Source organism: Somniosus microcephalus, chromosome 6 (genome assembly GCF_052327205.1).
Source record: "Somniosus microcephalus isolate GS21.2 chromosome 6, FLI_Smic_1.0, whole genome shotgun sequence".
Lineage (NCBI taxonomy): Eukaryota > Metazoa > Chordata > Chondrichthyes > Squaliformes > Somniosidae > Somniosus > Somniosus microcephalus.
In genome coordinates this window covers 218,927,804-218,942,136 of record NC_140992.1, presented here as the reverse complement: position 1 = coordinate 218,942,136, position 14,333 = coordinate 218,927,804, and the positions used below count along the sequence as shown (strand labels likewise).

General features: G+C 40.9%; 1 protein-coding gene across 10 annotated transcripts in view; it reads left to right on the top strand.

The window, feature by feature from the left end:
* chd9 (chromodomain helicase DNA binding protein 9) overlaps positions 1-14,333 on the top strand; it is a 278,889-nt gene that overhangs the window by 228,774 nt on the left and 35,782 nt on the right. For all 10 annotated transcript variants that reach the window (XM_085991433.1, XM_085991432.1, XM_085991439.1 and 7 more), the window contains 4 exons: positions 1,236-1,435; positions 5,413-5,572; positions 6,012-6,101; positions 13,483-13,586. In XM_085991433.1, coding sequence (XP_085847559.1) covers positions 1,236-1,435; positions 5,413-5,572; positions 6,012-6,101; positions 13,483-13,586 — 554 coding nt within the window. The remainder of the gene's footprint in view (positions 1-1,235; positions 1,436-5,412; positions 5,573-6,011; positions 6,102-13,482; positions 13,587-14,333) is intronic.

The window sequence follows — 14,333 nt, the reverse complement described above, 5'->3', positions numbered from 1 at the left end:
ATGGAAATTTATTTCGGGTAATCTACTCACAAACTATTGACCAGCCTGGCAGAGATGAAACATTTGAACTGATGTGTCTTTTGTTTTAAAAATCACCTTCGCCTACATTCTAAGTGATGGAATGCTTAATCACCTTAGCAGCTGGAGATTTCCTATGTTGGTTAAGTGAATTGTCACAATTTTGAGAAAAAACATTCCAACTCCTCCATATTTATTTACTTGCCTCACCAGCAACTTACTTTGAAGTTGATGAGAAAACCAACTCTTCAAAACAGACAGAAATTTCAGAGGTCTATTTTTGCTATTCTCCTCCCTTAGGAGATGAGCTAGAATGCAATTTAGTGCAAGATTGTCCAATCTTTTTGTCATGGTCAGCCACTTAGGTGTGTGCCGCGCTGCCAAGAACAGCCCTTTCCAAAATTTTAGGTCTACAAAATTCCAACAAGGAAAAACCAGTGAACAAAAAATATAAGCACAATACGACTGCACGGACACCCGATCTAATAACCCGAATAAGCTTTATGGGAGAAAATGCCTCATCCTCGTCCACGCTTTATCTTTGTGTCTCTGTCTTTTTTGAGCTTCCCCCCCACCCCATTTATTTTTGTTTGTTGATGTGTCACTTCGGTGTGCTCTTTGCCTTATTTATTTCTGTGTCATACATATATAAAAACACACACTCCCCTCCTATAAAATTCCATATTTTAGATATTCTTTTGCATTTTCCACCTTAGATAAATAATGAAATCAGTCATCTTCCAGTTCACCCTGTTCAGCGAGGGTAAATCTTTATGATGGTTTCATTCCATCTTCAAATACCATGTGATTGCATAAAGCCCTGCTCAGCTTCACCTCACTTCCTCAAACGTGAAAACTCAATTATTCTCGATCAGATGATCCCATGGTAGCCTTCTCTAACCCAATAATAATGACACCACTGTTCTCTTATTTGGCAGCTAAACCCAAGTAAAGATTCTTTTCAACATTTTCCGGGAAGTTAGGAATCCTGCCCCTGCCATATGCCAAAAATCCCTCACTTGATTCTGTGTTGGGAATAATAAACACATGTACTCGCTCATCCCATATAATAGGAATAGTAACTTTCAACATTAGTATGAATTACAAAGCCAATGTCATTTAAAGTGCATTTGCTGATTTGTGGTTAGTTAGTTTCATATTTTAAAAAAAATAAGTATATTCAGATTTTTTTCCCCTTTGTTTTCAACGTTTTCCAGGTGGGACCGCTGGAAAGACATTCTATCACATGGGCGGTTTAAGAGACGGCTGGTGGAGCAGGATGTGGAGACAATTTGCCGTGCGCTCTTGGTATACTGCCTTGCTCACTACAGAGGAGATGAAAAGATAAAGAGTTTTATCTGGGACCTCATTACCCCAACAGAGGATGGACAGACAAAGGAACTGCAAAATCATCTGGGTAACAGACTTGCCAGCAGGCTTTTTTTCATTGGGCTCAGTGCAGTAATACTGTTACAGTAATAGTGCATTATAATTTTGCAATGCTAAGTGTCAACCATTATATATGATTGGTTGGTACTTTCAAGCAAGGCAACACGTGTGCATTATTAGCTGTTGATTGCAAAAGGAATATGTTTGTTTGTAAAATTGTATATGAATTAACAGTCAGCAGTGTGTTATAATACACTAGTACAAAAGGATTAGAGATGACATAAGTAGCAAGACTGAAGTCTGATTAGCAACTGATACCAGGATGTGTTGCTCTGCACTTAATTCATATAATCAGAACCATTTTTGGAGCGTTGCAAAAAGACAGCATGGGATTATACAATCATCTTACACTGCTCTCATATCGGGGAAAGCAAAGCACCAAACATGGGTACTTAATCACATTCACACAGCTCTGCTCTCTGACCATCGATTCGAATTTTTGAAGTCAGAAAAGAGAGTTGATGGGATTATCAGCTCTTTAGTAAAAAAAAAAATTAAGGTAGTTCAGAAATGGAGTTCTTTTAAAATTTGAAGTTTAAAAAAAAAGACTTCATAACAGTGACAATGATACTACAGCAAATGTGCAGCCCCTCAAACAACCGAAGTCTCCTACTGTTTGGGTATGCACCAGAAACAGTACGACCCACATAGTATCTCCTCAGATAACTCCAGGTCAGCAGAAAATGCCACTTTTGACACACTATAGCTGATGCGCTATCAATTACTCATAAAAGACTGAGAGTTAAGAGAGTAACTAAAGGCTTTTATTAGCAAAGAACAGAGCATGCCTCTCGTGGTTGACTGGGTTCCAAGAAGGCAGGGGCCTGCAGGTCAATCACCTTTATACCTGGGCCTGTGTGGGTGGAGCCAGCCGAGACATGTTGAGGCATGCATAGGTACAACAGTGTGTAACAACAACAACAACAACAGTGGTTTACCACAATAGCTAGAACTAAAAACTACTTATTAAGTTTAATTTAAGAATAAATCAAAATAAAAACAATATAATGCTTTATCTTTGACTGGTACTTTTTATAAACACTTTCTGATGGGTAAATAACAGCCCATTGAGCTTCTGGAACATGCACATCATTGCACTGAGCTATGCTTTAGCGTAATGATCTATTCACAGAGTCGTGAAGTATATATGAGATGGAGTGTGTGAACCGGACTAAAGAGTATGGCCTAGAAATTCAGTGGGCTGCGCCACCCGTGAGCGCCTTAAGAGGGCGCTAAGTGGGTTGGAAGCCACTGGCCACGTCTCCCACTAAATTTAGCAGGACGCTAATGGTGACGCTAGCCGTTAGCGCTGCGCCGCTACCGATGACGTCATCGGTGTGCGCAGCGCCCCGCTAATGCCCCGATTGCGACATTTAGATGCGCCCCCTGATTTAACGCCGGACGCTATGTGCGACCGGTTCAGGGGGGCCTACCTGCGGCAGTAGAGGCGCTAATTAAAGGAGAGGTGCGGGGCGGCCATTTTTGTTGCTGGCTGCCTGCCAGCACCTCTCTGCACTGTCGTCCCCAGTCTCCTGAGCCCCCCCACCCCCGCGGAGTGCCGACTGTGTTCCAAGAGCCCGGCACTTCTCCTCGGTGCTGGGCTCTTTTGCCGGCACTCGCGATCCTCGGGGGCCCAGCTGGGCCCCAGATCGCGCTGCACAAGGCCTCTCCCCTTTTAAGAAGGGGAGGAAGGCCTGCAGTACCGCAGCGCCATATTCAGTTGCAGCGCCCCCAAGAGGGATGCGGGGCGCCTCCGTAGCTCCGCGCTTCCCTTTGGGGCGCTCCAACTGAATTTCCGGCGGCCGCGACTGCTTCCGGGGCGCTACTTTTAGTGCCCTGGCGAGGCTGGCGCCCCAAACAGGGCTATAGTCAATTTCTAGGCCTATATATCCCCAGGTTCCGGCAGTTTCTGGCTACAGAACTGTCAATCAACATAGATTCCAAATCTATCAGGATAGCCTCTCCGATCCCTGAGTCAAGCAGTACACACACACCTACAGGTCAAAGCAAAACTATGAGTCTAGCTAGCAGAACTTCTGGTGGAACAAGTATTACATATAACGACAAAAGAGACAGCAGGTATGAACAGAACAGGCATGTCTGTATTTAACCTTTCAGAGGTCTGACAGTTGAAAATGCAATGGACTGTAAATATAGGTATGGCAGCCTAGTGATCCATATTTATTATTTCTATCACTTGGTGGTCTTAGCATCTTCTGTTAATTGTTGAGCAATACAGAGTTCAGTCCTAAACAATGATATGAATCTGATAGAAACGACAAGTTAATCCATCCCTTATCAATCAAGCATTCATAACCTCATTAGCAGAGTTCAACAATTACTATGGAAATTACATTTTCATAGGCAGCAGTAAATTTCTGATGTAATTTAATACAGTGATGCCTTCAGACATATTCATACGTCCATGCACAAAGAGATGAGCAAACCAATTTAACTTTGCCCATGTTTAACATTGCTAAAACTTTATACAATCAAATCTTATCATTAGAACCTGAATGAATCAAGTTTCTGTGTACCTTTAATTCTTTACTACACAGACAGTTAGCGGACCAGAACTTAGTGCATGCAATTGAGTACACTACATGGAGCTCTGACTTCCCTGACTCTGCGACTGGGCAATTTAACAGCAGCATCTGCTTGCGCTCCTGTTCGAAGTGATACTGGTATAACTGCAGTGTTGGCCTATCAAAACACCTTGTTAGGACATGGTCTTGCATCACCAAGATATCCTATGTGAGGGTTTGGGACACCTGGATTTAAATCTCAACATTGGCTGACGTTTGCACTAAGGCTTCCCAGGTACCAATTATCAGGCTTGGCTGTAAGCAGCTTCAAGTATGGGTAAGGAGGTTGAGAGAAGGCAGGGCCCTCAATAATTATACATCTTTAGCCTACTTACTGAATAGCCTAAAATTCCTGCCAGGATACCAGTCACTTTAAAAATGTAAATTTTTATCATTTGGTTTATGGCCATCTTGAGGTAGCGTATCAGATTAAATGTTTTGTAATTCAAAAACCATGAACTCTAAGATGTTATACTGCAGGTAATGGTCTCAGCTCAGTATCTGTGTAGTGTCATGTGTGGCTGACTGCTGGATGCACATTATCCAATGTACAGGATGATCCTAAGGTTCAAAACAATAGAATTTATTTTGTGCCAATTTCCCCCTACTTCCTGAAGGTATTGACTGAACAGTGGTGTACAGTTCCATTGGTGCCAGACACACACTGACATCTTAGACAAAAAGTTATTGTTCATACAGGAGTCTCGACAGTGAGCATCAGCAGGCTGTTCAACCCTGGGAAGAGTCACAGCTGAGCCCGATCCTGTCTTCAAGTGACAAACTTAGCTTTGTGCTTGACTGGAGTAATACTACATCCTATGTGAAGCACAAGTAGTGTAAGTCAACTTCCTGGAAGTGGTCTCGCAGCTCTTCCTTTAGTGTGCTCGGAAGCCAGATCATCAATCTGACTCCAAATTATACTGTTTGTTTTGCATCAATGCAAAATAGTAGTATGATAACAACATGATCAAAGTCTAGATTATAACGGTCTTCTCAAATAACTTCTTGCACAAATACAGTATATTAAAGCACAGTAAGGATTTGTTTTCATGTTGAAAATTCAGTCAGATGATACAGCCAAGTTATTTGCACATCATAGAATGATGCAGCACAGAAGGAGGCCATTCAGCCCATCATGCCTATGCTGGCTCTTTGATAAAGCTATCCAATTAGTCCCACTCTAGGTCATTGACATATATCAAAAAGAGCAGTGGTCCCAACACCGACCTCTGGGGGGCACCACTGCATACTGTGTAAATGTGCTTAAACTTTGAATTAACCCGGTCTTGCCTGTTTTGCACTTTTTTTTTCTCCTAGAACATTATTCAGAATTAAGTTTTGTTCTGGACATCTTTATTAGGTTTGTCTGCACCAGTTCCAAGGGGCCGGAAAGGGAAAAAAGTGAAGATCCAGGGAAGCACGTTTGACATGCAGAAGGCTGAGTGGCTCAGGAAGTACAATCCAGAACACCTGCTCCAGGATGATGGCTACAAAAAACATTTAAAACATCACTGCAATAAGTAAGTTAAGCAGTCACTTAATACGTTCTATACTGATTCTTTTTGTTTGAGACTAGTAACATAAAAATATCTTCTCTATTGCTAATGCTTCAATTGATGATATTTCTGAAAGTGTTGAACTGATGCATGGTGTACAATTGTAATGATATGCACAGTTTATAAAGATGTGTTTGTACTTATTGACTGATAGTTAATCGTTGGTACAACCCTTTATTTAACAAACACAATACACGGGTGTGGAAGATAAACTGCTTTCATTTTGAGTTTGTCACCTTGTGTGCATTTTTATTTTTAAAGAAAAACACCAATATAACAATACCTTTTGGGAATTTCAGCAAATGCCTTTCCCATTAATTTATATGATATCTGTCAAGCAAACCTTACTTAATACTGGCATTGTGTGCCTAGATTACAGTACTTATCAACCTCTGTCACCCAGGGTGCTTCTGCGAGTAAGAATGTTGTATTATCTGAAGCAAGAAGTAATTGGTGACCAGTTGGAAAAGGTGCTCGATGGAGTGGATGCTAGGTAAGAATATTTATTATAGATGGTTATAATTGAAAAATCTAACTTGTAATCTTGAAATTCTTAAGCTTGTAAACTGTTGTACCAATTCTATTTTTCTCACGTACTTTATGAATCACTTTAACTGTGTAATCTTACATGATTCACCAGTTCTTGAAACAAGTTCTTACAACAGTTTCAGTAGGCACATTTAATTGAACAACCATCAACTTGTATTTATATAGTGCCTTTAACATAGGAAACAACCCAAGGCATTTCACAAGAGCATAATCAGACAAAAATTGACACCAAGCCAAAGAAAAAGATATTAGGATGGGAAACTAAACGATTGGTCAGAGATAAGTTTTAAGGAGGGTCTTAAAAGACAAGAGTGGGGTGGAGAGACGGAGATGTTTAGGGAGGGAATTCCAGAGCTTAGGGCCTAAATGGCTGAAGGTACGGCTGCCAGTGGTGGAGCGAAGGGAGTGGTATATGCATAACAGGCCAGAGTTGGAGGAATGCACCAGCATACTACTTAAAAATAATTTGACCTGCTATAGTGTAGAATAAACAGGTTTATAATAACCAAACTGAAGCTATAAATTCAGACTTTATTGGGTTGCAGTGAGGAACACATTCATTTATAAAATGTATTCAATACATGTGGATTTTTTAAATGCAGTAATTAAATTATTGACTGCAGAAGGTAAATTAATTACAAAACGTAATCTAAATTAATAATGAACTGCAGCGATTAAATTGTGAGCAATTAAATTGTGAATAATTCAATTATGTTTAATAATTTACTGAATTTTAAAATTTGGCCAGTAACTTTGTTAATTGTAATACAGATTTAGAAACTTATGGGATGTTGAACTGCTGCCGCGCTCCTCTGTTGGGCTTGGTGTCAGGTCTCTGCTAGGTTCTGCTGTCAGTTAGCATTGCTTGTTGGTAGCCTGCGTGGATGAACACATGCGTGGAAGTGATCAGCTTTCTGCAGCCGATCTGAGGAACTAAGACTGTAAATTATCAAGTGTGTCACTGTGAAGCAAAGATCACACCTGAGCAAAGCCTGGGTAAGCAGCACTGAGGGGCAGTGAGCTTTGTACATACACGAGAACAATTGGTCCTACAGAAATGCCCCCACTTTGTTCAGGCCATTACTGAGAGGCACTGGCACTGGGCTTTGGGTTGTGTATGTAAAGATGCCCAGTTATCCATCCTAAGGCCCAACTGAAGAATCCAAACTCTGGGAATGGAACAGAATGCAAGCCCAAGCCCCCTGAGAAAGAGGAAGTCTCCGGCAGAGAAAGTTTTTGGAGGGATTTAGAATGGGAGGGTAAGTTTATGGGCTGATGTGATCTTTTTCTTAATTGTTTCAATTTGTGTATTATAAATTTTATTTTGAGATATAGTTGGATCAATGGGGAGCCAACCTGGCTGCTCAAAGGAGTTTGATGTTTCTTCAGGGATTTGAGTGTCTGCTTTTGTATGTTGCTCGCTTATTCATTTGTTGCTTTTCAGTGGGAATTTTTGTAAAGATCATTTTGTTTAATGTAGGGCTAGAAATTTGGGTGCCGTTAGCGCCCCTGGGGAGCGCTAACGGGGCGCAAATGCCTTTGCACCTGGGCACGGTGCTAACATCGACAACCCGCCATATTCGGTGGGAGTTTTGTGGCAGCGCTACAGCATTGCGCCCCGATCTCCTTCGCCCAGACAGCACGGCGTCATCGCCGTGCACAGCGCCCCAGACCCGAAATTGACTTTCTCCCCCTGCAGCCTCACCACTCAATAACACCGACAGCTGCAGGAGGCGTGCATCAAGCGGACAGCCGCTTCGGGGGCAATGACAAAGGTGAGGTGGCCAAGGTAAGTTTAAAAAAAAAACTTCCCTTTCCTGTTGAAGTTTTTTCGTGGGTTCCTGCCCTAGATCGATCAGCCCGGCACTCTGCTTGAGTGCCGGGCTGATCACGCTGGATCACGGCTGCCTTGGTGGTCCAGGTAAGTAATTTTTATATTGCAGAGCCTGCAGCTATGGCCCTTCCCTTTAAGGGAGGGAAGGAGCCTTTGAACGTGACAGCGCTGCACGGCCCAGTGTGCAGCGCTGCTGAAGTCTCCTCCCCATCTGCTGCCAATTACACTCCAAGAAGCAAGTGGAGCGCTTGATTTAGCGAGCCACTTCCTTATTGGGGTGCTAAAACTCAATTTTGCAGTTACCGGCGCTAAAGTTAGCGCCTCAAAATGGTCGATACCAAATTTTTCCCCCGTAGAGTTACTTAAAATATATATTTTTTAAACCAGTAATGATTTTTACTCTGCATGCTTTGGGACCAACAGTGACTTTTCCCTGTTTTCTAGAAGCTCATGTCCACATCATTTGAACACTTTGCCAGATGCAAAACTTTAATTATATAGAGATAAATTGTTGGACCGCCTCTCTTTTGCTACATTACAACAGTGACTACACTTCAAAAGTACTTCATTGGTTGTATGTAAAGCACTTTGGGATGTCCTGAGGTTGTGAAAGGCGCTATAGAAATGCAAATCTTTTTCTCCTCTTTTTTCCTTTTTGTAGTTCTGTGTTTGGCTAATGAGAACAATATGACTGGTAGGTCTCACTGTTGCGAGATAAGCACTGCTAATTGGACCCTGGGATGTCACTTTTTAAACCATGGCTTGTTTTTAGCACTGTAATTGGTCCATGGAAACAATTAGCCAGTGGGTACAACAATTGTGTTACCATGAATGCCATCACAAAATAATTTCAAAAAGGATCATCTTTTCACTTACGAGTTACCAACTTTCTCAAGTTCACAAAGCTTGGACAAAAATATTGAAAATTGAACTGTTTGTGGCAGGCTCCTAGAAAGTTTTCATTTTGCTCAACACAGTACAGGGGAAGATTCATTGTATTGAGAAGACAGTAAAAAAAAAAATCATTTTATTTAGCTCGCTTATCGTTTTGTCACCGTTCGTTAATCTTTGCAAGCCTGAGGAACCAAGCAGAAAAATTTGGTTTTATTAAAATTGAAAAGAACTTTTTAAATACTTAATTCCTAATCATGATGCTGTACACCCTGTGTACTGGCCTCGCTAGACGTGCTCCTATCTAGTTATCCAGCAAGTTAAACACTTATTCAAATAATTCCTCGTGAAGCTGTTTCGCTGTTTGAAGCTTTACTTGAACAAATTTGTGAAACTGTAAACAAAGACAAAGTATGTTTTGTACATAAACTGAGTACTATACATTCGATATTACACAAGATATAAACATATTTACAACAGTAGAATAGACTAATTGTATAACTAACTAACTAACATTTGGACTAACTTCTGTAAATATCAACTATTACTTCTCATAAACATAGTATTGTCAAAATACTACACTGACAAAGTTGCTATTATGCTAACAAACAAAGATACTCAGATATTACACCTGGCCTAACACATGAGATCAGATTACACTGGATTGCGAATCCCTCATGAAATTCTCCATTACTCAAGTCAGGTTCTTCCTGGAGTTCTACTTCCTGGGTCAAACAGGAAGAAAGGTCAAATGACCTCTGCTGCATACAAACACTGCTAACACAATAACCACCACCAGAGGGTGCTATCTGCATGTAAAATGTCCATAAGTCCAGAACACCCTGGCTGCCACATGATGCGCCAGGTTGGCACCACCCACACCAACAACATAAAGCATCCTTACAATGTCCAAGCCATTCCTTTCACACTCCCCAGCATTGGGGGGGGGGGGGGGGGGCGGTGGGGATCTGTCCAAGAACAATGTGTTAAAATAAAGGTTTCAATGTTTAACAGCACGTTAACAGAAACTTTACATGAACATTGGATGAAACATCCAAGCCTCTACCCTTGTGTGTTGTTAGTTGGTATGATGGCACTAGGATGAGGGTGAGTGTGAGGGGTGGCTAGTGAGATGGGGATGTGATAATGTAGATAGATAGAGAGAGAGGGATGGGTGAAGGTAGAAGGTAGGTTGGTGTGAGTAAGGATGTGCAGGAGTAGGGTAGGGAAGGCAGAGTGATGGGGATGTGATGAGAGGCAGAAGAGGATGTAGTTGAGTGTGGCTTTGTACTAACGTTTCCTGCTCTAATGAGATCATTGAAAGGTTTGCGCCACTGCACCCAGGTCCTCCTGATGATATCCCTGCTTGTGACCTCCTGTGCAATGTGCAACCAGGCTGTGTTGATCTCCTGGGGAGGTCTCTTCTGCCCATGGAAAGGGAAGAGAACCTCCCTGCGTGCTCTGACTCCCTCCATAAGCATATATGGAAACGCGCTGGGCGGGCTTAACAAGCCCTATGGATGGAAATTCATTTTAGGCAGCAGGATGGAGGCAGCCGTGGGGCCATGACCCGACTCCGGCCGGACCGGACCTGCCGAGGTGAGCAAAATCTCGGCCCAAGATGCGATTTCGTGATGGTGGCCACACCGCCATCATTGTGGTTTGGGTGTGGCCAGTGGTGGAAAATATAGCCAGACGGGGAGGCATCAGTAAAGGAGCAAGGTGTCGCTGCTCGTGAGCCAAGACAATAAATATTGTTTGCAAAGAGTTAAATGACAAAGTTTATTCTTTGTTTCTAACCACGTTAATTAAATGTAAGGGCATTGAAACAACTGTGTTTGCTGTATTTCTACAGTCTTTAAATATTTTAACACATACTATATAGACGCAAGCACCATTGGGCCAATTTATTGTCCTCTGAGGGGTTAACTGTCATCACAAGGCCAAGTAAACATGATAAACTTAGAATCCTGCTGAAAATGATAACACATCTTTTAGAATTTTTAGACTGCCCCACATTTCTGTATAATGTACAAAACTAACTACCTCAAAGCATTTTTTCCTTTTTTTTTCAAATATCTTTTCACAGATCCTTAGTTTGACCGTTGACTCATTTTGCCTCTGTCGTTCTTCTCCTGTGACCATTTCTCTTGATTTTAGTCTCCATTTTACCACGTTCTTCCTTCCTATATTTTGATAATTGTGGTCTAGCCTGACACCATCAGACAGAATGTAGTTACAAATCAAGTACATCTGCTTTAACTTTTCTGTAATATTGCCCTAAGCGTACAATTATTTCAACTTAGTTTTGATGAAAAAGAAAGAAAAGTGCAATCAATGTTTTTGAGAGGATGCCAGCTGTCAGAATAACGAACAGTTATTGCTTCTGACATAAACCTTTTTAAAACTCGCCTTGTGGGGGGGGAAACATGTTAAGCTTCTGGAATTATTTTTATTCTAAAAAAAGAAATAGCAAGTTTCCTTTCTTTTAACACAGACTTGTGCACTAACTAATGATGACTCGCCCTTTAAAACCCCACAGTATCTGAGGAATTCAGAATTTCAGGATACTGCTGAAACACTGTAACCAGTGTTAAAAATGCAGCGCCCCTATGGAATCAGTGCACTGTGCCTCAGAGTGTAATGCAGTTTAATAATGTGCAACTGTTTCCAGAATTCAGTTACAGTAGATAGAAATTAACAGTGTCCTTCCAAGCTCTTGGCCTGAGGGGAAGCTATTTACCAGCTGCATATTTCTCATATCAGCATCGGACATGACCACCTAGTTGCCCTAAGCCAACCTTAACTTTTCAGTGGTTAACTGTGACAACTCTAACCCTTTTCTTGCATGCTTTTTAAAGCTCTGTAGTAATATTTACAAGTGCCCAATATCTACAAGTGCCCAATCCCAAACGAAAACCTTATGTATACTCTATAGGTTAGAATTTCTTTTTTTTTCTTCAACATATTAAAAATAGTTTGGTTCCCCGTTAAAAATAAATCATGCTTTTTAAAGTTTCTGAGCAATCCTTTTTTAGATTTCCTCCAAAGAAGTCACTAGATCCCAGATGAGAGAATGAACGGATGACGTGCTGTGTAGGCAGCCACTAAGGATGCAAAAAAGTATCCTCTGCTGACTTTTAGTATAGATTTCTCTCGTTACTATTGGGAAAATATCTCCTCTTCCACCATCAGTGGCCCAGCCAGGATTTAAACTCTAACCTATGTTCCAGATGCAAAGATATAGGGTCAACTATCTTGTGTTAGTACTGAGTCAAAAGCATTTTAAACACAGTGAGCTTTTAACAGCTGGCCCTGCAAGATCTTCCAGGGTCAGCTTAATTATTTAATTTATGGCGAGCACCTAGTTTCTCTGTATCTATCCTATTGAATCCTTTTTATCATTTTAAACGCCTCAACTAGATCACCCCTTAATGTTCTAACATCAAGAGAATACAAGCTAAGTTTATTTAACATGTCCTCATAATTTAACCCTTCAAACCCTGGTATCATTCTGGTGAATCTGGGCTGTACCTCTTCCAAGGCCGCCTGAGGTGCCCTGTAAAAAAAAAACTGAACTCAGTACTCCAAATGGGATCTGACCAAGGCTCTAGTCCCCTTGAGGTAAAGACCAACATCCAAAAAACTATTCTATTAGCCCTTTCAATTACTTTTTGCATTTGTACACTAGCTTTTAGTGATTTGTCTACATGGACACCAAAATCCTTTTGCTCCTCCATACTTCCTAGTCTCTCATCATTTAGAAAATATTCTGATTTGTCTTTTTTGGATCCAAAGTGGACAACCTCACACTGACTATTTTTTGTCTGACATTGCATTTAAGAAATGGTACATCTCAACTAGTCATTTTGGCTGTGGAGGTATCTGCAGGAATACAGTGAATCGTGTTTCATTGTTTGACGGAATGTAAAAGAATACAGGAAAAATGTATCATGTATTAAAAGCCTATTGAAACAAATAGAAAAATGTTAATCTTGTCATATTACTTGGAGTGTTAAAATCCTTTGATCAGTGACCTAATGTGAGCACATTTTACTTCCTATAACATATAAAATAAAAACAGAAAATGCTGGAGAAACTCAGCAGGTCAGGCAGCATCTGTGAAGAGAGAAACAGAGTTAACGTTTCAGGTCGATGACCTTTCGTCTAACTGGAAAAAAGCAGGAAATGGAACAGATTTTTAAGCAAGTGTAGTGGCTGGGAAATGGGGGAGGGGATGAAAGAACGAAAGGGAAGGCCTGTGATAGGATAGATGGATGCCTTCTATCCCATCACAGACCTTCCCTTTTGTTCTTTCATCCCCTCCCCCATTTTCCCAGCCACTACACTTGCTTAAAAATCTGTTCCATTTTCTGCTTTTTTCCAGTTCTGACGAAAGGGCATCGACCTGAAACGTTAACTCTCTTTCTCTCTTCACAGATGCTGCCTGACCTGAGTTTCTCCAGCATTTTCTGTTTTTATTTCAGATTTCCAGCATCTGCAGTATTTTCTTTTTGTATTACTTCCTATAACCTTGCCCTAACACAACTTGGCAGTTGATTTAACTTGCCTCTGTGCTATCTATCATTTTTTTTCTTAGTGAGATTGACATTTGGGTTCCTGAGCCTGAACAGTCTGAGATTCCTGCTGAATGGTGGGATGCAGATGCTGACAAATCTCTGCTCATTGGAGTCTTCAAACACGGTGAGTAAAGAGCATGAAACAACTTGTAGGATATCAAATGTTTCCTGGACTACCTGTGGTATTCCAGTGGAATCTTCCAAAAGGATGTGAGGGAAACAAATAAAGGACAATCTCCACACAGTCAGAAATGGAGAGATATACATACCCAAATAAAGTAATAAAAATGCATATATTAGATTGATATTTTAGCTGCTTGTATTGACATGAAACCATCTCTAATTTTATTTGTTCTCGGGTTGTGAGTGACACTTGCGAAGCTTCCATTATTGCCCATTCCTAGTTGTCCTGAGAAGATGATGGTGGGCTGTCGTCTTAAACTGTTGCAATTCTTATAGCCATGGTCATTTTTCCTGTTGCTTGGCCATAAATTATCAGATTTATTGAATTCAATAACATAACAATAACAACATTTCATGGTGGGATTTGAACTCTCAGCCTCCAGGTTACTAGTCCAATACCATAACAACTAAACTACCATACTGAGAGAGTTCATGATAACTTTACCCCAAAATGTGCCACAGTGGTCCTCAACAGCATTTATACAAATTAAGAAGTGGTTATGAGAACCCTAATTATGACTTCATTGGTTAATAAAGAAAAGCTCAGGCCTATTGTTGTATAATATGCTGGCTCTCAGAAATATCTAGATCTGGGACCTTTGTAAGATGACTTTTCCAATGTATCCTTCCACTCAGCAAGTAGAGTTTGTTTTGCAGATGTAAAAGAAAACAGCTATTAAAACCATGT